At 41.2% G+C, this 22,505-nt stretch overlaps 1 protein-coding gene across 3 annotated transcripts in view; it reads left to right on the plus strand.

Moving 5' to 3' along the window:
• Positions 1 to 22,505, plus strand: part of LOC132430910 (calcium-independent phospholipase A2-gamma) — a 134,662-nt gene that overhangs the window by 64,348 nt on the left and 47,809 nt on the right. The window contains exons 1-3 of one of the 3 annotated variants that reach the window (XM_060020233.1): positions 7,853 to 7,996; positions 15,808 to 16,962; positions 17,115 to 17,264. In XM_060020233.1, coding sequence (XP_059876216.1) covers positions 15,898 to 16,962; positions 17,115 to 17,264 — 1,215 coding nt within the window. In that variant the 5' untranslated portion in view covers positions 7,853 to 7,996; positions 15,808 to 15,897. Of the gene's footprint in view, positions 1 to 7,852; positions 7,997 to 15,807; positions 16,963 to 17,114; positions 17,265 to 22,505 lie in introns of those variants that run through there. The other 2 variants (XM_060020232.1, XM_060020234.1) reach the window with 2 other exon arrangements.

Here is a 22,505-nt window from a genome sequence, read left to right on the forward strand (position 1 = left end):
CTCACTTTGCTGTACAGCAGAAACTAACACAACATTGTAAGGAAACTATACTCCAATAAAAATTAAAAAAAAAAAAGAAAAGAAAGAGGACGTGACCACTGGTGGTTGCCCCATGAGCTGGACCCTGGACCCAGGCAACTGAAGGCTCCTCCCTCCCTCCCCTGTCCTTGGAATGCACACTCCACTTGCCTTCCTGGAGCTGGAAGAGAACATCTTATAAATGCTCCGCCCCTATACTTATGGTGGTCCCTACAGCGTGTAGAAAGGGAAAAAGTAAGATTCCCCAGATGCCTGCTATACAAATGGATCTAAAGGAGGCAATTGGTCCACAGGGTCTGCAGTAGCTCTTAAGCCCAACACTGACACCATCTCGATAGAAACAGGAACAGCAGAAGTCTGTGGGCCGAACTCAGAGCAGTTTGGCTGGTGATTACCCAGGAGCCCTGGCCATTAACCCTCTGAACTGACAATTGGGCTGTTCTAAAGAGATTAACCCTATGGCTTGGACAATGGAGAGCCAAGGGGTGGATGATATAAATAAGCCCTTGTGGGGTCAGGATGTTGCCTGCAAGAGCCTGAGTCCTCACTGTCTCCCATGTCCCAGCTCGTAAAGCAGTGACACCCCCTTGGTAATCAGGAAACGGATGCCCTAGCTTGGGTAGGACCCCTAGCGACTGATCCTTCAGTAAATACAGCAGATTGAGTGCAAAGAAAGAGTGGCCACCGGAGCGCCCTGGTGGGATGCCATATTGCTAAGGATGCTGGGTTGTCCTTGGAAGACAGTGACTCAGTTAAAGCAGTAGCAAGATGTAACAAGATGTCCTGGGTGTTCTCAACAATGTCCCAGGCAAGTGCCAAAGGAATTTGGGGGCATCCTCCGGAGACCGCAGCTGGTAAGGGATTGGCAAATGGATTATATTGGGCCCCCCTCTTAAATGAGGGTTCTAAGTGTGCCCTAGTTTGTGTGGATACCTTGTGTGGCTTAACACAAGCTTTTCCCTGTCGCCAAGCCAGCCAGGCTACCTCCATTGTGGGGTTAGAGGAGCTGAGTACCATGGGTGGATGCCCTCATCGAATAGACAGTGATTAGTGGTCACATTTCAAAGGTCGTGATAGGCAAGCCTGAGCAAAAGACCATGACACCGATTGGAGGTTCCACCTCCCCTGTAACCTGCAAACCGCAGGGTTGGTAAAAAGAAAGAATGGACTCGTAAAGCAGCAGATGAAATTACTAATAGGTAAAACCACTTTGGCCAGGTGGACTAAAGTACTGTCCCAGGCTTATTACATTTGAGTGATCCGACACTAGGGCCTATTGCCCCATATGCCAGACTGGGGACCCCTGCTGAGACATCCAACACCATGCAGGCATAGAAGTCACCAGAAACAGCCATTGCCCGGACTCTCGCTGTGGATGAACAAGCATGCTGCTGGAAACACCAAGCCCCGTCACGCCTTGGTGAGGCATTATCTATTGGAAGTTAAGGTAGGACGTCCCGCTGAGATGGGAGAGCTACTTTGTACCCCTGGGTGCGGGGGCGGGGTGAAGACTAGTCAGTTTCCAGTGGGGTCCCATTGTCCTGCTGCAAGCGGAACACGCACCATTGAAAGAGGGGAGAAGGTGAGGGTCCTGCTCTGGCATATCCCGCCCCTCGTCCATCTCCTCTGTCCTGACAGTGGTGCCTCTCCGGGCCGACAGCTATGAAACGCAACCAGGTCAAGTTCCTAAAGCTGCTAGACTCCCTCTTCTCAAGGCCAGCTGAGCATGTTCTGTTTTCCAGTTACTTTTGGCCACTCTCTATGTCCCCACCTGGAGGATATTATAGGACACATAGAAGCCGTAACTAAGTTCACTCACAAGCCTTAAATAACATCAAATGACGTAAAAATAAAGAAGAACCCGGAGGGACCTCTTGTAGAAAAGCGTACTCTTACTATTGGCAAGTTTTCTGTAACCACACTCTCTCCCCATCACTTTGCTACGCCAGCCTCTCTTTGCCAGGTACTTTGATTTCTTTTTTTTTTCTTTTGCCTAGGGTACTTTGATTTTTAATTTGAAAGAGAATGTTCTAGATAGCATATATCCAGAAAAAGCTACCTACCTCCAATTGTAAAAAAAATACATTGGCATTCTCATGAATCAAAATCTCTTACAAAGAGTAGAACGGTAATGGTTACCAGGAAGGGGGTGGGGAGGGATGGGAAGATTTGGTCAAATGGTACAAACTTCCAGATGAATTAAGTTCTGGGGATATAATACACCACATGGTGATTATAGTTAATAATACTGTATTCTATATTTGAAAGTTGCTAAGAGGCTGTATCTTTCTCATCATTAAAAAGAAATGATAATTAGGTGATGGAGATGTTAGCTAACACTATGGTGGTAATCATTTTGCAATATGTAAGTGTATCAAATCAACACGTTTTACAACTTAAACTTATACAAGGTAATATTTCAATTATATCTCAATAAAACTGGGGTGGGAGAGAGAACACATGTAATAAAGGGTTCTACTGACTTTCTATGCTGTGAACATGTTTTATCAGTGAGCGGATATGCTGCCCAGTAGGTGTTAAAGGACAAATGTAATTAAGATGTGCTACTTGGGGGGAAAAAAAAACCTCTTATGAGTCTGATTAGAGTTAATTCATTTTCTAAAAGTCTGATCATACCTGAAGCTATAAAACTGGTTTCTTAAATACACATATTTGAAGACTGTATTTTGCATCCCCAGGAAGCCCACTCTGAAACAATTTGGCACTCTTGTGCACCACAGTACTATCAGTTGGAAGAGATGTGTAGAGGCAACCCAGCTTTACATCTAGTTGTACAAATTGTTTTGGAATTAGTGGGAATTGGTTGAGTTTATGAAGAATCCCAATATCCCCTAGACTTTGTTTTTTAATCAAACATTAGAACTGTACCAAGGAGTTCTAGTTGATTGGATGGCCTTTGAGAAATGATTCAGTCTTTACTGTATTTATTTATCAGTAATAAATGTTATTTTTAAATTATTATGCTTAAAAAGATATTTTAGGATACCTGTGTAAGTATCATAAAGCTAACACAATCACTCTAGTCAGAATATCTTGAGTTCTTTAGATTTAAGATCCGTTATATGGGATATATACATCTCGATTCTCTACTGCGCATGAAGCAAAGCCAAGACATTTGGGTGTAGTTTTTTTTTTTTTTTTTTTTTTTTTTTTTGCAGTACGCAGGCCTCTCACTGTTGTGGCCTCTCCCGTTGCGGACCACAGGCTCTGGACGCACAGGCTCAGCAGCCATGGCTCACGTGCCCAGCCGCTCAGCGGCATGTGGGATCTTCCCGGACCGGGGCACGAACCCGTGTCCCCTGCATCGGCAGGCGGACTCTCAACCACTGCGCCACCAGGGAAGCCCTGGGTGTAGATTTTTTTAAATCTATAAATATAATGACCTATATAGACTATATAGTCACACCTATATAGTGCAGCTAGTCTTTTCTTTTGTTATTTAGAGAAGCTGTTTTTTTTTAACTGACCTGTAGTTGATTTATAATGTTATGCTAGTTTCTGCTGTACAGCAAAGAGATTCAGATATATAGATATATAGATATATAGATATATACATTAATTTTTATGTTCTTTTCCATTATGGTTTATCATAGGATAATGAATATAGTTCTCTGTACTATATAGTAGGACCTTGTTGTTTATCCATTCTATATTTAATAGCTTACAGCTAATCCCAACCTCCCACTCCAACCCTCCTCCACCCCCTCCCCCTTGGCAACCACAAGTCTGTTCTCTATGTCTGTGAGTCTGTTTCTGTTTCATAGATAGGTTCATTTTTACCATATTTTAGATCCCATATGTAAGTGTTATCATATGGTATTTGTCTTTCTCTGTCTGACTGACTTCACTTAGTATGATAATCTCTAGGTCCATCCATGTTGCTGCAAATGACATTATTGTCTTCTTTTTTATGGCTGAGTAGTATTCCATTGTATATATGTACCACGTCTTCTTTATCCATTCATCTGTTGATGGACATTTAGGTTATTTCTTTATCATGGCTATTGTGAATGGTGCTGCTGTGAGCATAGGGGGGCATGTACCTTTTTGAATTACAGCTTTGTCTGGATATATGCCCAGGAGTGGGATTGCTGGATCATATGGCAACTCTATTTTTAGTTTTTTGAGGAACCTCCATACTGGTTTCCATAGTGGCTCCACCAACTTACATTCCCACCAACAGTGTAGGAGGGTTTCCTTTTCTCCACACCCTTTCCAGCGTTTGTTATTTGTAGACGTTTTAAGGATGGCCATTCTGATCGGTGTGAGGTCATTCCTCATTGTAGTTTTGATTTGCATTTCTCTAATTAGCAACGTTGAGCATCTTTTCACGTGCCTGTAGCCCACCTGTTTGTCAAGAAGCCATTTTTTAAAATATAGAAAATGGTGTAAAATGTGCCTTTTGCAACTTTCAAAATTGTTTAATAAGTTTGAAGATATTTGAAATAGTATTTTTCAAGGAGATTGGAGTCAGGTTTTACTTCCTCTTTCTATTTGTACAGCAAGTACATTTTAAAGTTAAAATTACTTCTGTAATGTTGAAGGAGGTAGAGGAAGGTAACACCAATATCCTTAGGTGGTTTCCAGCGGGTGATTAGTGTTATGGGGTGTTATCGGCGTAGCATGTCCCCCATCTCTTCCCCATTGCCCACATCACATTTGGGGGATTATTTTACTTTCGTTTAGGAATTTTTATCCCCTACAGTCTGATTAACTCAAAACCATTCATTTGAGTTATAGTGGTTGGCGTACCAGCTAGCTAGGCATTTCCTTCACTCATGCTGCCTAATTCCTGGCATTGTACGTGTTTGGCTGGGGGAAAAAAAAAAGGAGGGAAGCTTTTTCATCTGTGCTTCCTTGATGAGCTAAGATTCTCTCCTGACTCACACTTTGGGATTCCCTTGAATCATTTCACTTCCTGCTCTTTGGGGATTCGTAAGGTGCATCATAGTTTCTGAATATTTCAACTGCATACAGTCTTGCTTTGCCTACTCTAAAGTCTGTGACTCACATATCTAAGTAATTAATTTTCCTAGAGAGAACTAATTTCCCATTCCTTTTACTTTATTTTTAAAGATTTTTTTTGATGTGGACCATTTTAAAGCCTTTATTGAATTTTTTACAATATTGCTTCTGTTTTTTTTATGTTTTGGTTTTTGGCCACAAGCCATGTGGGATCTTAGCTCCCAGACCAGGAATGCAACCCGCACCTCCTGCATTGGAAGGCGAAGTCTTAACCACTGGACCACCAGGGAAGTCGCCCCCATTCCTTTTAGACAGATCTTTTCCTCTTCTTCTCAAGGTGTTCAAGTGTTTTTGATCGTTTGTTCATTTATTTAATCCGATTAATCTGAATTAATTAATAGCTTCTGCTATTACAGCCATATTACATTTGTAACTTGAATATTCAAAAATGGAATGAACAGGGAATTCTACTCAATATTCTGTGATAACCTATATGAGAAAACAATCTGAAAAAGTATATGTATATGGATAACTGAATCACTTTGCTATACACCTAAACTAACAAAACATTGTAAGTCAACTATACTCTGATAAGGTACGTGGGCCTCTCACTGCTGTGGCCTCTCCCGTTGCGGAGCACAGGTTCCATACACGCAGGCTCAGCGGCCATGGCTCACGGGCCCAGCCGCTCCGCGGCACGTGGGATCCTCCCGGACCGGGGCACGAACCTGTGTCCCCTGCATCGGCAGGCAGACCCTCAACCAGTGCGCCACCAGGGAAGCCCCAGCATAAACATTTTAATCAGGGACATCATATGATTGGATTTGCACTTTAGAAAGATTGTCTTGGCTGCACAGAAGAGAATAACTCTGGGTCAGAGGTCAGTTACAGGCTGGAAAACCATTTTAGACAAGATTTAAACTAAGGCAGTGGAAACGATGTAGAGCAAAGGAAAGGTGCGGGAGATTCTGCAAGTAAGATCGTCAGACTTCAGGGCGGTTAAAGGTCTGGGGGTTAAATGTATATGGGTGGACACGGCGGGGAGGAAAGAGCAAAGGAGAAGGAGAACTTGAGAGTTTTAAACAAATTTCTGGCAAGGGAAGAAAATCTGGATATTTGATAAAGTCTGACTAACTTAGGGAATAAAGGAAAACAAGGGCAGGGGATGGATGGTTGGAGGGTGACAAAGACTTTCTCATTGGTAGAAGTTTAACTTGGTTTTTCTGAGCCCTTTTCTGTCAAGGCTTCCTGCCCGGGCCCTGTCTTTGGTCTGCCAAGTCCAGTTTTAGCAAGAATCCTGCTGAGTCAGTTTAGAGAGAATCTCCCACCCTTGATATCTGATCACCCTCAGTGTCTAATCACAGTCATCAGTTTTTAGCAGGAATCCTGTGAAAATGGTTTAGCAAGAGTCACCCGTGCCCTTGGTGTCCCCTCTTAGTAATTTTCCATACACTGGCCCCTCTCACTCTGCTCCTGGGCTGCACATCTCCAGCTGCCTTTGTTGTATTTGCAGTTGAGCCCAATCTCTCTCCCACTGTAAAAGTCTTGAGTAAAGTCTTCCTTATCGTTTTAACAAATACAATTTTTTCTTTAACAATGGGGAAAATCTCTCCGGAACTAGTTACTTCCATATGCCTCTAAAGTTTAGTTTGTGCATACACCTTCTAACTAGCGTACGGCTAAATAACATGCCTAGATCTTGCACTGCAGGGGTTTATCAGGCATTATGCTGTACACAGTCCAGCCATTTATGCCCCAAGAACCTAGCAAGCTGGCTTCCTCCCCTTGATTAAAAAAAAAAGTGGCAGTCTAACACCCACTATGTGGCAGCTCATACAATTCCTTCCTTAAACACTTTACAGTCATCTTACAGGGGGCTAAAGCAGCAACACTCCTGTGAGACCCGGCAAGCCTAGAGGAAAGAGAGACTAATAGTCTTGGGAACACTTTGAGGTTGAGGTCTAGTAAAGACTACTTTTCTGTTTCTAACCTCAACTTATTTAAAGGAAGCTATTGTAACCATCCAAATTTGCTGTTGTAGCATGCAAGCTTCTTGATAAATAAAAGAATGGGCATGGCTATGCTGTAAAAAAATCTTTTTTTTAAGGACACTGAGATTTGAATTTCATGTCCTTGTCATGTGTCCCAAAACAGACTTTTATTTTTTTAACCGTTGAAAATGTAAAAACCATTCTTGGCTTACAGGCGCACAAAATCAGGCGGTGAGCTGCATTTGCCTTATGAGCTGTAGGTCGTTTGCAGACTTGGTAGTCATAAAATGTCGGGATTCAAAAACTGTCTTAAGTGTGGTACCTGGCGGGGGGCGGTGCCGTAGAGGGACTTCACAGGCTAACTTCTAATACTATAACATATGTGAAAAAAGTTTCCACTGATTTTTAGTCCAAGTGGCCAAGCCCAGGAATGGTGACAGCAGAGTGGTAGGGACCGCGGTCCAGGCCGCTCACCACCCTCCAAGCGGCTGGTGACGCAGTCCCCTCTTCGAGGACCGGACAGAGCGTGGACAGCATCTTCAGGGACGCAGAGATGGAGGTTTAGCTCAGCCGACCGTCGGACGGAGTCCCGCAAACACAGAGCAAAACAAACTCCCTCGGCCGGCCGCCAGGCGGCGCCTCTCCGGGTGTCCGCAGGCACGTGCACGCACGCACGTTTCCGGCCCGCCCTCAGCCGGGCTCTACTGCGCATGTCTGGGAAGGGGGCGGAGCGGCGACTGATGGGTGGGCCGAGGTTCCAGCGAGGCTGAGGAGCTCCTCGCCGGTGGGCGGGTACACTGGGGCCGCCCTGCGTCACTTCCGTCGGGGAAGGACGGAGTTGGGGGAGGGTGGCGTCCCGGCTGTCGCGCCGCTGTTTGTGCTGGATGCTCAGCTGATGGCAGCCGGCCGGCCGAGGGGACGCCCGTGCCGGGAAGAGGCGCGTCGCCACTGCCGCCTAAGTAGTTGAGGCCTGCATCTCGGTAAGTTGCCCGTGGGGGGCCGACGGGACGGTAGGCTACGGGAGAGGGCAGCCGGGTCGCCCGGGCACTCGTCTGGGATTCCAGGTCTTATCTCTCCCCGGAAGGTGCTTCCAGGGCGAGAGAGCGGGGAGACGCCCGGCCCCGAGGACGTCCCCGGATCCGGGCTCCGGAGGCGGCCGGGCACCGGAAGGAGCCCTCGGGTCCCGGGCCTGATGGGTGCACGACGCTCTCCGCCTCCTCGGACCCCGTGGGCATTGCTGGTCCAGACGCGCAAACTGTTTTGGTTTTTCTGGTCCCGCCCCGCGTTGCCTGTCCCACCCCCCAAGCCTCCCAGCCTAGGTTCCGAGTCGGCCTGGCTTCCCCTGGGTAGTAGGTTCTCCAGTAGTTCGCGGGAACCTGTTAAAGCGATGTCCTTATTCTACATCATTCTCCACTGTCGGCGCACCTGGTTTGTCGGCTGCTCCTTGTTTTTAATTATCAGCAGTTTCTTTGTAACCCTACCCACGTTGAATTCTGCCGTTGGCTGCTGTTGCTTCAGGCGGATTGAGGTGCGTGCTTTTTGAAAGGTGAAGTTGTGTGGATCAGTGTGTTGGAGTGCTTCCCCCGCTGTCGTGTCTGCCATCATGCCGGGAGGAACCTGGTTTCTACGCCCAATACAATAACTTTCAATGAAAGTGGTGACACCTAGGAAAAACTTGGACGTGGCATGAGGAACTATCGCATTATCCTATTTAAAGTGAAGTTTTTAGTTCCAGTAACATCCCAGTTGGACTGCATCCCAATCTACAGTCCCAATTCTTGAGCTTTCAAAAATGACAAAAGTAGGTTTTAGTGTATCGAGAAACTGCTGTTAAGACAGTGAAATATTAATAATTTTGAAATCCGGGAGTTGAAAAAAAGTATATTACACTGTGAACCGAGAGTTTAATGCCGCTTATGAGGCAGGTGTTTCAAACCCATTGCAGTTATTGTGTTAAATGGCTTGTGCAAATTAGTTGTACTTTGAACATAAGAAGTTGCTCTTATTTCGGGATTTTTATTAAACTTTTTCTCAGGGTTGCTCATTTTTCTGTTTCTGTATCAGATCTAAATTAAAACCTTGAAAGTATTGTCCTTTTAACAAGTGATGTCGGCTGAAAAGATCACTTTCACTAGCTTGTATGTTTACTTGTTTCAGTGTACCTTGAGTTGTTTTTTTGCTTAGCAGTAATGACAGGATTTGGGCCAAAGGGTACATACTGTCTTGCTTGTGAAACATTAATTTGTGTAAAGGTCATAGAACTCTTAGTCCAACATCTTCCTATCATGTCTTAGTTCTAACCTTTCTTTCCCATGTCTTATATTTTACTTTATTCATTATCCTTGCTTTTTAGAAGTGCCATTGCCCTGAGTTTTTCAGGATATGTTTTGTCCTGTGCTTTTTTTGTTTTCTTGGAAGACTACCTTTTCCTAACTTTGAATGGCAGTCAAGGCTCTACCCTCGTTCTCTCTACGCCAGAGTGTTAAAATTTGAAACCCGAGGAGTATTTTAGTAGTTCCATGAATATCCTGAAATGTCTTGGAAAATAAAGTGTATATATGCAAATAAGCATTTCTCAAAGAAGAGGAGCTTTTATCAAGTTCTGGGATCCCCACATTCTCAAGAAGTGTTACTGTACACCCTTCTTCGGTAAATTCAGTCTTATGGTTTTAGCTGTCATTGTGGTAATAACTCCAAACATGATTCTACAGCCTGTGTTCCTATAGTACATCTCCATTTGAATATCCCACTGTGAACTGCATCCTGTAAGTCCACAAGAGATTTTTATTAAATTGGCCCCCTTCCCAGTTATCTCGTATTCACAAATGGCACTCTTGCTGTTTCTCGGTTTAAAAACACTTAAGTTGTCATGACTCCTCCCTCTCCTTACCCCATTCTTTCCTGTCGCCAAGTCCTGTGTTTTGTTGTTTACCCCACTTTCAAAGTGTGGCTCAAAGTAACCCTCGTTTCCATTATAGTACCTTTACCTTAATTCAAACCCTTGTCACTTCATGTCTGCATTATTGCAATAACTCGGCGAAGTCCTCCATACATTCATTCTTTCCATCGTCAGTGAAGCCTCCACCTATTTCTTAACCTATTTCTTCTAGTTAAAACGTCCTTCCGTCCTCTAGTGGGGGGTCTAAGCCTCACTCTTCTGTTTATATCTCTGTTGTATCTGTGCTACCCTGTAAACAGGGAGTCTGGTCCTCCCTGCTCTTTTCTCAGTTGAGATGGCACTTCCCAGTTTACCTTCTTTATCTGTTTGCAATCTAACTTTTGTCCCAGCTGAATTTGCTCTCCAAACCTTTGTCTGCATTTACTAGTGTTGTGATTTGGGAGCAGTTAAATTCAGCTTGTTGATTTTGTTGACAGCTCTCTCTGTTGAGTAATTTTTACTTGACAACTGTAGTTTCTAGACAGATGTATTAAAATAGTATGATCATGAGATCGTCTTGTTTTCCTTTAATTGTTCCCTTTTCCAAATTTGCTTTATATGCTGTATTTCAATGCCAAGTCGATAGGTGTATTCATAATTGGTCATGGGGATTATCTCTTAAGGGAAAGAAACATTGCAGATCCCTTACCTCTAAGCTATGTAGCTCTGTCCTCTGCTTGACTCTTAGGCCCATGTCTACCATCTTTCCCACTTCTAACTTTCCTTTAACTACCTTATTCTTGCTATTCCTGAATAGACAAAGCTTATTCCTGTCTCCAAAGCCTTGGTTGCTTCTCCCTCTTCCTTGAATGCTTTTTATCCAGAAACTTTTAATAATTTAGGTACCGCTTGATTCGGGTCTCCAGCAACATGTCAACTCAATTCTTCTCCCGACCACATCAACTAAAATAGCACTTTCTGTGCCCTTTCTCCCGAACCCCCAGCTTTATTTTTCTTCATGGCACTTCTCGACCTGTTGCTATACATTATATTAGTTATTTGTTTATTAATAAGTAGTCTTTTTCTCCAAGACCTAGGAGACTACCTGAGGTTTAATAAGTAAGTGGATTATTCCTTTTACTATGAAATAGTATCCCTTTTTAATCTTATTTCATGCCTTTGCCTTAAATTTGCCTTAAAGGGCTTTTTGCTTTCTTTTGGTAATATAGGCCTGGTATATATTTTCCCCTATTCCTTTATTTTTAACCTTTCTTTATCATTATATTACAGGAGTGTCTAGTAACTAGTATGTAGCTGGAGTTTTAATTTCTAAAATTTGCTCTTCCTGTACACTCTTTGTACAGTTCTCTTTTTTTTGTTTCCTTATTTTTATCCCCTCTATCATTGAATGTTTTAAACCTACTGAATTTTTTTCTATTATTTCTAATCTTGGTTACACGTTTTCCTGTTAGGTATACTTGCTGGTACTCCCTTGAAGTGATTCTTCTTTGACTGTGAGTTCATCTTCAGTGGTGGCTGCTGAGTGTGGGAGTCTCTTGCCGTGAGCTTTGAAAGTGTCCTTCCGTGGTAGTTTCAGTGGACTCAGCAGAGGCCCCATGGAGTTCACTAGCTCTGACTAGTTTTCATTTGCTTAGGGTTTCTGCACCATAAAGGTAATGGGACTGCAGATCCAGGCATGTGATTCCTCTTCAACTGTGGATTTCCCACTGTTGGTTTTGTTTTGTTTTGTTTTGTTTTATTAACTTTATTGTGGTAAAAAATATATCATAAAATTTACCACCTTAACCATTTTGAAGTGTATAGTTCAGTGGCATTCAGTGCATTCATGTTGTAAAAACAAATCTCCAGCACTTTTTCAGTCTGCAGAACTGAAACCCTACCGTTAAACAACAGCTCCCCTCTGACGCCTTCCTCCAGCCCCCTGTAACCACTATTCTACTCTCTGTCTCTGAATTTGACTGCTCTAGGTACCTCATGTAAGTGGAATCACACAGTACTTGTCCTTTTGTGTCTGCCTTATTTCACTTAAGCTCATGTCCTCAAGGTTCATGCATGTTGTAGCGTGTGACGGGATGTCCTTCCTTTTTAAGGCTGCATAATATTCCATTGTGTGCATAGACCACATTTTGTTTATTTAACTGTCCGTGGACATTTGGGTTGTTCCCACCTCTGCTATTATGAATAATGTTGCTATGAATAGAGGTGTACAAATATCTTTTTGAGGCCCTGCTTTCAATTCCTTTGAATATATATCTAGAAATAGGATTGCTGGATCAAATGGTAGTTCTAGTTTTAATACTTTGAGGAACTGCTATACTGTTTTCCATAGCAGCCACACTGTTTTACCCTCCCAGTAACAGTGCTCAGGAGTTCCAAGTTCTCCACATCTTTGCCATCACTTGGTATTTTCTGGTGATTTGTTTTCTTTTTGGGGCTTAAACAACAGAATTTATTTCTCAGGTATTTTCTGTTTTGTTTTTTTGTTTTGCTTTGTTTTGTTTTTTATACTAGCCACCCTGATGAGTGTGAGGTGATACCTCATTTGGATTTGATTTGTATTTCTCTGATGATCAATGATGTTATTCATCTTTACATATGCTTGTTCACTGTTTGTATGTCATCTTTGGAGAAATGTCTGTTCAAATCTTCTACCCACTTTTTAATTGAGTTATTTGATTTTTTTGTTGTTGGGTTGTAGGAGTCCATTATTGGTTTTGAGTATGGCTTTTTATCCACGAGTACTTTAGTTGTATTTTATCATGTTGTTTCTGTCTTGGGGATTGTGAGGCTTATTAATTCGGCTTATTACATTGACTGCAAGTCCTGAGGGGTTCAGAAGAGCCAGGAAAGCAGATAGTATGCTTCTTTTCTCTCCTTCCCTCTATAAAATTGGGTGGTTTAAAATAATATGCTTACATTGCTATTTAGACAGATTTTAGTTTGGACTGTCACCTTCTGAAGAGTCATGATGGGTTCTTGGTTTCTGTCTTGTTCCGTTACTCCATCTGTCAGCGATCTGCTGGAAGCAGATCTAATGTCATTCCTTTGCTTATCATACTTCATTGACAGTTCGATCTTTAATCTCCTTGGCAAGATTATCAGACCCTTCGTAACCTGGTCCACCCTGTCTTTGCAGTATCCCCGTTGCAAGTATCCCCGTATACCTCTCGCTCATCATTCTCTCCAGGTCCTGGAATGAAAACAACTACTTGCAATTTTTACTTATATTGTGTATATTTTCTTAAATGCTTTTTTTGTGTTTCCTTGTGTTTGTTTTTCCCATTATCTAGAATTCTCTCCTTCCCCTCTTATCTTTTACAATGTAATGAATTCCTTTTTTGCTCAGTTTTCAGCTTCTTTTTTCAGACTTACCTGGGTATCTACCCTTACCTTGTGTCTTCCATTCACATAGCACCATCTGTTAAAGTGCATTAAAGTGTTTGCTTTTTTTTTTTAAGTACAAAAGTGATACCTGCTCTTTGTAAGTAATTGAGTCTGTCCAAAAGTAAAAGCCCTTCTCATTCTCTTTTGATTCCACCTCTCAGTTCACAGGAATTAATAAACAGGTACTTACCCTTTCAGAATCTGTGTGTGTGTGTGTAGCCACAGATTTAAACTGCATATATAGGTTTTTGTTTTCTTCTATTACATAATATCTTCGTGTTTACGTCGTTGTATCCTCGTGTGTATCGTATATATGATATCACAGCTTGCCTTTTGCACTGTATATGAAGGATATATAGGCAGATCATCTATTCTCCTTAACTGCTGTGTAACATTACATTGTAACTCAGTTTATTGTATGTATGTACCATAATTTATTTAACCATCCCTTGCTAGAAGAAACTTAGAGTTGTTTTTCAGTGTTTTGTTATTTCAAGCAGTGTGGCAGGGAATGTGTGTATATACCTTTACTCCTATGCAGTTATTTCTGTAGGATAGATTCTTAATAGTGGAATTGCTAATCAAAGAATATGTGCCTTTAAAATTTTGATAGATAACATTTAAAATTTCATTAGATACTATCAGATATTTCATTAGACACTGTCAGGTAGCCCTCTGTGTCCCATTTCCCCAGGTATTATCAGTACCGGATATTATCAATCATTTATATTTTACCAATTGAAAGAACAAAATAATCTGTTTTAAACAGCATTTATGTTGTGGTTATGAGCCCCTTGTCTGTTAGAAGTGGCACACAGCTTATTCTAGTCTGACTTCTTTGATTAAATAAGCACTTTGTACTAGACAGCAAAATCTTCCTTACAAGGCTATCTCGAGCTCTAGTCTGAAAGTTTCTTGGTATCTTGCTTGTGGTCTTAGCATCTAGCACTATGTCCAGTGTAGAGTTGTCGTCGAACGTGTGCCCAACATACAGTGAGGCCAAACAAACTGAAATGTCCCCGTTTGGAGTGGGAGAAAGGTTTATTGCAGGGGTCATGCAAGGAGAACGGGTGACTCCTGCTCAGAAGACCTGAACTCTGATGGGTTTCGGGAAATAGCTTTTATAGGCAAAATTTGTGGGGAGGTCTGCAGGGTGTGTGCCCCTCCTCTGATTGGTTGAGGTAACAGGGTGGTGTTCCAGGAATCTCAACCATCAGTCTTCTGGTTCCAACCAGTCTGGGGTCCTGGTGCGTGTGCTCAGCCTGAAGTTACCATCCTCCACCTGGGTGGGGGCCTGAGTTCCTGTAGAAGAACTCAGATATGTACCAGGTTGTTCTGTACATCCCCCCAGGAGGAACCAGGACCCTGCCCCATCTCTGCACTGTTGTTTCTTTCTGCATCACCTCATTCCCTTAATTAGTAACTGTTTGAATCTGCCCTTTGGAACTCAGGGAAGGTCTAGGAGGCTGAAAGCCTTTTTCCTACAAACAAGAACCTGGGGACACAAAGGCTTTTGTGCCTGGGAGGGTCCTGCTCAGTTTCAGCCCCGCTTTTCTTTGATATGCCTCAGTCTTGAGTGGAACAGCTGTTGGAAAGGAAAATAACATTTTGGATAGAGAGGTTAATCATAAACTCAGCATAGGACCTGGGTTTTAGGGGGACTCAGTTTCAGATTAAATATTCTACAAACGGTGTGCAATGAGTAGGAGTGTAAGACTTGACTCTTGTCTTACAAGAACTTACAGTCTAGTGTCACATAAACTGTCAACACTTTAAATAGCATAGGAAGGAAGAAAAGCAGCATAATATCTAAATTGTGTCAACGAAAAAGTAATCAGTAGATCTAAGAAAGAATTGGAAAATTTTATTTGAGCCAAATTTGAGGATTATAACCTGGGAAGAGCATCTCAGAAAGCTCTGAGAACTGTTCTGCCAGTTAGAAGTCAAGACACAGTTTAAGTTTTTTGAGACAGAAGGCTGTATGTTAAATGATGTATATTGACAGTTTACATAATCCAGATTTAAGTGCCATCGTGGTGGATCAAGAAGGAATGCTCTGTCTTCATGATGCTAGGAGAATGTTGCTGTTTATGATTGAGCAGGTATTCCTGCTGATGGGGAGTTCTGGTCAAGTCGTGATACAGATGCACCATGCACAGCGTGGGGAGAGGGGAGGCCAAAGGGCAGAGAAGAATTTTTCTGTTTAAAGTTTTCTTGTCTTGCCATAAATATGAATTTTATTTCACAATTGCATGTTCAGTTTTGTGCTGTAGGAAATCTTACCTATTGGGTAGCTTCTCTAAATTAGTTTTCATGAAACATCCTACTACTCACTATTTTTTCACTGACTTCCATAGTAAAAGATGACTGATTTTCTGTTGGCTTAAAGTGAAATCTATTTTGCCATAATGAAAATATATTATCCTGTCTTCTTTTGAGACAAGTTGCTGAGTTTAGTTCAAGTAGTAATTTACCTTGAATCCTAATTTTTTTTTTCTTGCATTTCAGGTAAGACCATGAATTATGGCATTTCTTAAATGAAGCATTCAGGAATGAAGTGAAAGTCATAACGTATAGAAAATAAATGATTTTTAAGTTATGTCTGTTAATTTGACTGTAGGTCTATATTATATTTACCTCCTTAGTAATACGAGAAGTCTTTGTGGGAAGCAGAGGAGCAAGCAACTGCCTTTCTTGTGCTCGCCTAAACATTACTGGAGGATAAGCCACAGCAGTCTGCAGAGAGGTTTTCATACAAGCAAAATAAGATGTAAATGGACCAAAAGTGAAGCTCATTCTTGCAGTAAGCACTGTTACTCTCCAAGCAACCATGGTTTACATTTTGGAATTTTGAAACTTAGCACTTCTGCGCCCAAGGGACTTACAAAAGCGAGCCTTCGTATGTCCCGTATTAAAAATACTTTGAACGCTGTTTCGAAGGCTGTTTTTGGCAAGCAGAATGAAATGATCTCTCGTTTAGCTCAACTTAAGCCAAGTTCTCGAATATTAAGAAAATTGTCAGATAGTGGCTGGTTAAAACAGAAAAACATTAAACAAACCATCACATTTCTGAAAAAATACAGCAACAAATTAGCAGAAAAGGATTCTTTTGCAGCAAAGGAAAGTCACGTTATGGAGAAAGAAGATACAAGTAAGCAAAGCCTTTTTCATTACACGAATAATCTAACCACGAAATTTGGAGAGTCATTCTACCTTTTATCAAGTCATATTAATTCATACTTCAAGCGTGAGGAAAAAATGTCTGAACAAAAGGAAAATAAACATTTCCAGGACAAATCAGAACTTGAGCTTAAAAAGACTGAAGACGACGAGAAACCCAGTTCTCCAGATCCTGGCGTCCTGACTGATAAGAAGCTGGGCTCAGAAGCTTCTTTATATTCTGAGGACGATGCTGCAAGTCCCAGTGGGACGCCTGAGGTTCTTCCCATTTCTACTAAACAAAGTATTGCTAACTTTCTTTCTCGTCCCACTGAAGGTGTACAAGCTTTGGTAGGCGGTTATATTGGTGGACTTGTCCCCAAACTAAAGTATGATTCAAAGAGTCAGTTAGAAGAGCAGGAAGAGGCAATGAAAGCTGAGCAGGCCATCAGCAAAGACAAAAATGCAGAGGAGAAAAGGCGGTTATCTCTTCAGCGAGAAAAGGCAAGTCGTTATTCAGTGTGGTTTTAAGTTTGAATTTTTGTCAGATTTCTAAGTTTCGTTTCCTAATGGGACCTAAGAAACTTTAATCATCTGTTAGAATCACTGGAGCAGTTGCATACTCAAATCATACATATTTTAACATGTCTTTGTAGATTATTGCCAGAGTGAGTATTGATAACAGAACCCGGGCGTTAGTTCAAGCGTTAAGAAGAACAACTGACCCAAGGCTCTGCATTAATAGAGTTGAAGAACTGACGTTCCATCTTCTGGAATTTCCTGAAGGAAAAGGAGTGGCTGTCAAGGTAATTCTGATTACCTTTAATCTGGTTTTATCTTGGAATAAAAATACTAATAAACCTTCTAAAATGGAGAAGGCAACGCATTTCATTTTTCTATTTAAATATTTTTGTGGTTTTATCATACATGTGATGTGTTATATATTTAGTAATTGCCCTATGATATGCATTATGCTAAATGCTCCCTTTAATTCTGTGATATGTTATGCTTCGTACTCATACCTATACTTTAAGATTAAACATTTGAAAATAGAGGATAAATCTCAGTATATTAGTTGAATTGCCTGTTAGCTGCCACGGTTTTCTTAAATGCAGTGTAGGTATTTATGCTGTGTAACTACTCTGAAGACAGGAGTCGTAATTCGTAAGTAAAACCATTGCTAATTTTTATTTCATGATCTTTCTGTACTTGAAAGTCTAAAAATTTTCATGATCTTATCGATAATTGAATTTGTGATCCTATTACTAAAACAATTAGGTTTTCTTTGCCTCAGTGTTTTCAAGTATAAAACAGTGGAGATAATTTAGACCCATTTAAATAGACCATTTTCAGAGAAATAATATAAAATGTGAATGATGCGGCTGAGTCTCTTTACACCTTTACAAGGTTATTTGTAATACATAATGAACAATTTGGAAATATCATATAATGAATAGACAGTGTTAACGTTTCGTTAGAGATCCGTTAGTGCTTACTTTTAACCTGCCACCCAGAAAATTATAAGTTAACTTAGTTCGTATTTATTCAACGTTTTGATAACCATCTTGCTGAAAAGTTATGTTTTTAAATTATTTATCCTCTGTAGTTTTATATTGTATAATACATACATTATAATAGCTAAACTTTAGAATTTCATGTTCATAGAATTTGGGATTATCTTTCATATATATGTAATCTCTTACTTAAAAGATAAAATTTCCAAATATAGATGTGCTTTTAGGTTATTTAACATGTTGGTGATACACTGAAAGCAGAACTCTAAGATGGAATTGTATACTTTTTTTTTTTCTGAGGTATGCGGGCCTCTCACTGCTGTGGCCTCTCCCATTGCGGAGCACAGGCTCCGGACGCGCAGGCTCAGCGGCCATGGCTTACAGGCCCAGCCGCTCCACGGCATGTGGGATCCTCCCGGACCGGGGCACGAACCCGCATCCCCTGCATCGACAGGCGGACTCTCAACCACTGCGCCACCAGGGAAGCCCAGAATTGCATACTTTAAAGAACTTTTAAAAAATGTTTTATTGAAGTGTAATACACATGCAGTTTTAAGTGTCGAGTTCAGTGAGTTTTCACATATATCCACGTAACCAGCACCCAGATGAAGAACAGAATTTGTCAGCACTTCAGAAGCCTCCCTTGGGCCCCCTTTCAGTCACAATCTCCCCCAGAATAATCACAAATCAGTTTTACCTGTTTTTGTATATTACGTAAACTCTTATGATTGGCTTCTTTTACTCAACATGCTGGTAGGAATCTTTTACATTGTTGTGGGTAGTTGTAGATAATTTATTCTTGTTGCTTTTGTCTTCCGTGGTGTGAATGTATCACAGCTTATTTTTTCATTGTAGTGTTGTTGGATTTCTGGGTAGTTTTCAGTTTAGTCTGTTATGACTGGTTTTGCTAATAGGAACTTTGAGAAGTCTTATTTTATATAACTGATCCCAAATCTAGGGACCCTTCAGTACCAAGGAGAAATGTGATATGTGTTTTCCTATAGAATGGCTCACCTTCTGGATTTACCTGGCTTCCTCCTCGTTGGTATATATGATGTATTCCTCTTTCCTTTTTATTTCCTGCACATTGGAATTTAAATATAAAGACCTGATTGAATTAAGCATTTTCTTGTTAGGACACATTGTAGATGACATGCACCTCATATTGCATTGTGTCAGAACACATATAATTGGTTGAACAACAGTTAGTAATGTTAAGGTTGACCACTGGATTAGGGAGATCTTTTCATTAGTCTGATCTTTGCATTGGACAGTTAGGCTAGAACCATTAACCATCAACCATTAACCTAATTGTTTCTAGAACTAGTCATTTCATTAGGGTTGCAGAATGATAAATTTCTAATTCTCTCATTCCTTCTGCATTATAATTGACATTCTCCTGTAAAACTAGAGCTTACTTCACCAACTAAAGCTATTTGGTTACTCTCAAAGATCAGTGTTGCAGGAAAAGCAAAAGAAATGCTTAATTTCTTTCTACTTAGTCACCAGTTTTCAAAGTAAAGAGTTGCTTTTTTTTTTTAATCTTTATTGGAATATAATTGCTTCACAATACTGTGTTAGTTTCTGTTGTACAACAAAGTGGATCAGCCATATGCATACATATATCCCCATATCCCCTCCCTCTTGAGCCTCACTGCCACCCTCCCTATCCCACCCCTCTAGGTCATCACAGAGCACTGAGCTGATCTTCTTGTGCTATGCTGCCTCTTCCCACTAGCTATCTGTTTTACATTTGGTAGTGTATATATGTCGATGCTACTCTCACTTCACCCCAGCTTCTCCCTCCCCTCCCCGTGTCCTCATGTCCATTCTCTATGTCTGTGTCTTTATTCTTGCCCTGCCGCTAGGTTCATCAGTACCTTATTTTTTTTTTTTAAGATTCCATATATATGTGTTGACATACCTGATTTTTCTCTTTCTGACTTACTTCACTCTGTATAACAAACTCTAGGTCCATCCACCTCTCTACAAATACCTCAATTTCGTTTCTTTCTATGGAGTAACATTCCATTGTATATATGTGCCACATCTTCTTTATCCATTCATCTGTCGGTGGACATTTAGATTGGTTCCATGTCCTGGCTATTGTAAATAGAGCTGCAGTGAACATTGTGGTACATGACTCTTTCTGAATTATGGTTTTCTCTGGGTATGTGCCCAGTAGTGGGATTGCTGGGTTATATGATAGTTCTGTTTTTAGTTTTTTAAGGAACCTCCATACTGTTCTCCATAGTGGTTGTATCAATTTACATTCCCACCAGCAGTGCAGGAGAGTTCCCTTTGCACCACACCCTTTCCAGCATTTATTGTTTCTAGATTTTTTGATAATGGCTATTCTGACTGGTGCGACGTGATACCTCATTGTAGTTTTGATTTGCATTTCTCTAATAATTAGTGATGTTGAGCATCTTTTCATGTGCCTCTTGGCCACCTGTATGTCTTCTTTGGTGAAATGTCTATTTAGATCTTCCACCTTTTTTTTTTTTTTTTTTTTTTTTTCAGTACGTGGACCTCCCACTGTTGTGGCCTCTCCTGTTGCGGAGCACAGGCTCCGGACGCGCAGGCTCAGCGGCCATGGCTCACGGGCCCGGCCGCTCCGCAGCATGTGGGATCCTCCCGGACCGGGGCACGAACCCGTGTCCCCTGCATCGGCAGGTGGACTCTCAACCACTGCGCCACCAGGGAAGCCCATTCCACCCATTTTTTAATTTAATTGTTTGTTTTTTTGATATTGAGCTGCATGAGCTGTTTGTATATTTTGGAGATGAATCGCTTGTCTGTTGTTTCATTTGCAAATATATTGTTCCATTCTCAGGGTTGTCTTTTTGTCTTGTTTATGGTTTCCTTTGCTGTGCAAAAGCTTTGAAGTTTAATTAGGTCCCATCTGTTTACTTTTGTTTTTATTTCCATTACTCTAGGAGGTGAGTCAAAAAAAGATCTTGCTGTGGTTTATGTCAAAGAGTGTTCTTCCTGTGTTTTCCTCTAAGGTTTTTTGTTTGTTTGTTTTGTTTTTTAAATTTTATTTATTTATTTTTGGCTGTGTAAGGGTCTTCGTTTTTGTGCGAGGGCTTTCTCCAGCTGTGGCGAGCAGGGGCCACTCTTCATCGCGGTGCGTGGGCCTCACTATCGCGGCCTCTTTTGTTGTGGAGCACAAGCTCCAGACACGCAGGCTCAGTAGTTGTGGCTCCTGGGCCCAGTTGCTCCATGGCATGTGGGATCTTCCCAGACCAGGGCTTGAACCCGCATCCCCTGCCTCGGCAGGCAGATTCTCAACCACTGCGCCACCAGGGAAGCCCCTCCTCTAAGGGTTTTATAGCATCTGGTCTTACGTCTTTAATCCGTTTGGAGTTTATTTTTGTGTATGGTGTTAGGGAGTGTTCTAATTTCATTCTTTTACATGTAGCTGTTCAGTTTACCAGCACCACGTATTGAAGAGGCTGTCTTTTCTCCATCATATGTTCTTGCCTCCTTTGTCGTAAATTAGGTGACCATAGGTGCATGGGTTTATCTCTGTGCTTTCTATCCTGTACCATTGATCTGTATTTCTCTTTTTGTGCCAGTACCGTACTCTCTTGATTACTGTAGCTTTGTAGTATAGTTTGAAGTCAGGGAGCCTGATTCTTCCAGCTCTGTTTTTCTTTCTCAAGATTGGTTAATCGGGTCTTTTGTGTTTCCATACGAATTGTAAAATATTTTGTTCTAATTATGTGAAGAATGCCATTGGAAGTTTGATAGGGATTGCATTGAATCTGTATATTGCTTTGGGTAGTATAGTCATTTTCGCAATGTTGATTCTTCCAATCCAAGAACATGGTATAGTTCTCCATCTGTTTATGTCATCTTTAATTTCTTTCATCAGTGTTTTATACTTTTCTGAGTACACGTCTTTTGTCTCCTTAGGTAGGTTTATTCCTAGGTATTTTATTCTTTTGGTTGCAATGGTAAATGGGGTTGTTTCCTTAACTTCTCTTTCTGATTTTTCATTGTTAGTGTATAGGAATGCCGTAGATTTCTGTGCATTATCCTGCAACCTTACCAAATTCATTGCTTAGTTCTAGTAGTTTTCTGACGGCATCTTTAGCATTTTCTATGGTATAGTATCATGTCATCTGCAAACAGTGACAGTTTTACTTCTTTTCCAGTTTGTATTCCTTTTATTTCTTTGTCTTCTTTGATTTCCATGGCTAGGGCTTCCAAAACTATGTTGAATAAGAGTGGTGAGAGAGGACACTCTTGTCTCATTCCTGATCTTAGTGGAAATGGTTTCAGTTTTTCACCACTGAGTGTGATTTTGCTGTGGGTTTGCTATATATGGCCTTTATTATGTTCAGGTAGGTTCCCTCTGTGCCCATTTTCTGGGGAGTTTTTATCATAAATGGATGTTGAATTTTGTCAAAAGCTTTTTCTGCATCTATTGAGATGATCATATGGTTTTTATTCCTTAATTTGTTAATATGGTGTATCACGTTGATTGATTTGTGTATATTGAAGAACCCTTGTATCCCTGGGATA

The sequence above is a fragment of the Delphinus delphis genome, chromosome 9 (assembly GCF_949987515.2).
Source record: "Delphinus delphis chromosome 9, mDelDel1.2, whole genome shotgun sequence".
Taxonomy (NCBI): Eukaryota; Metazoa; Chordata; class Mammalia; order Artiodactyla; family Delphinidae; genus Delphinus; species Delphinus delphis.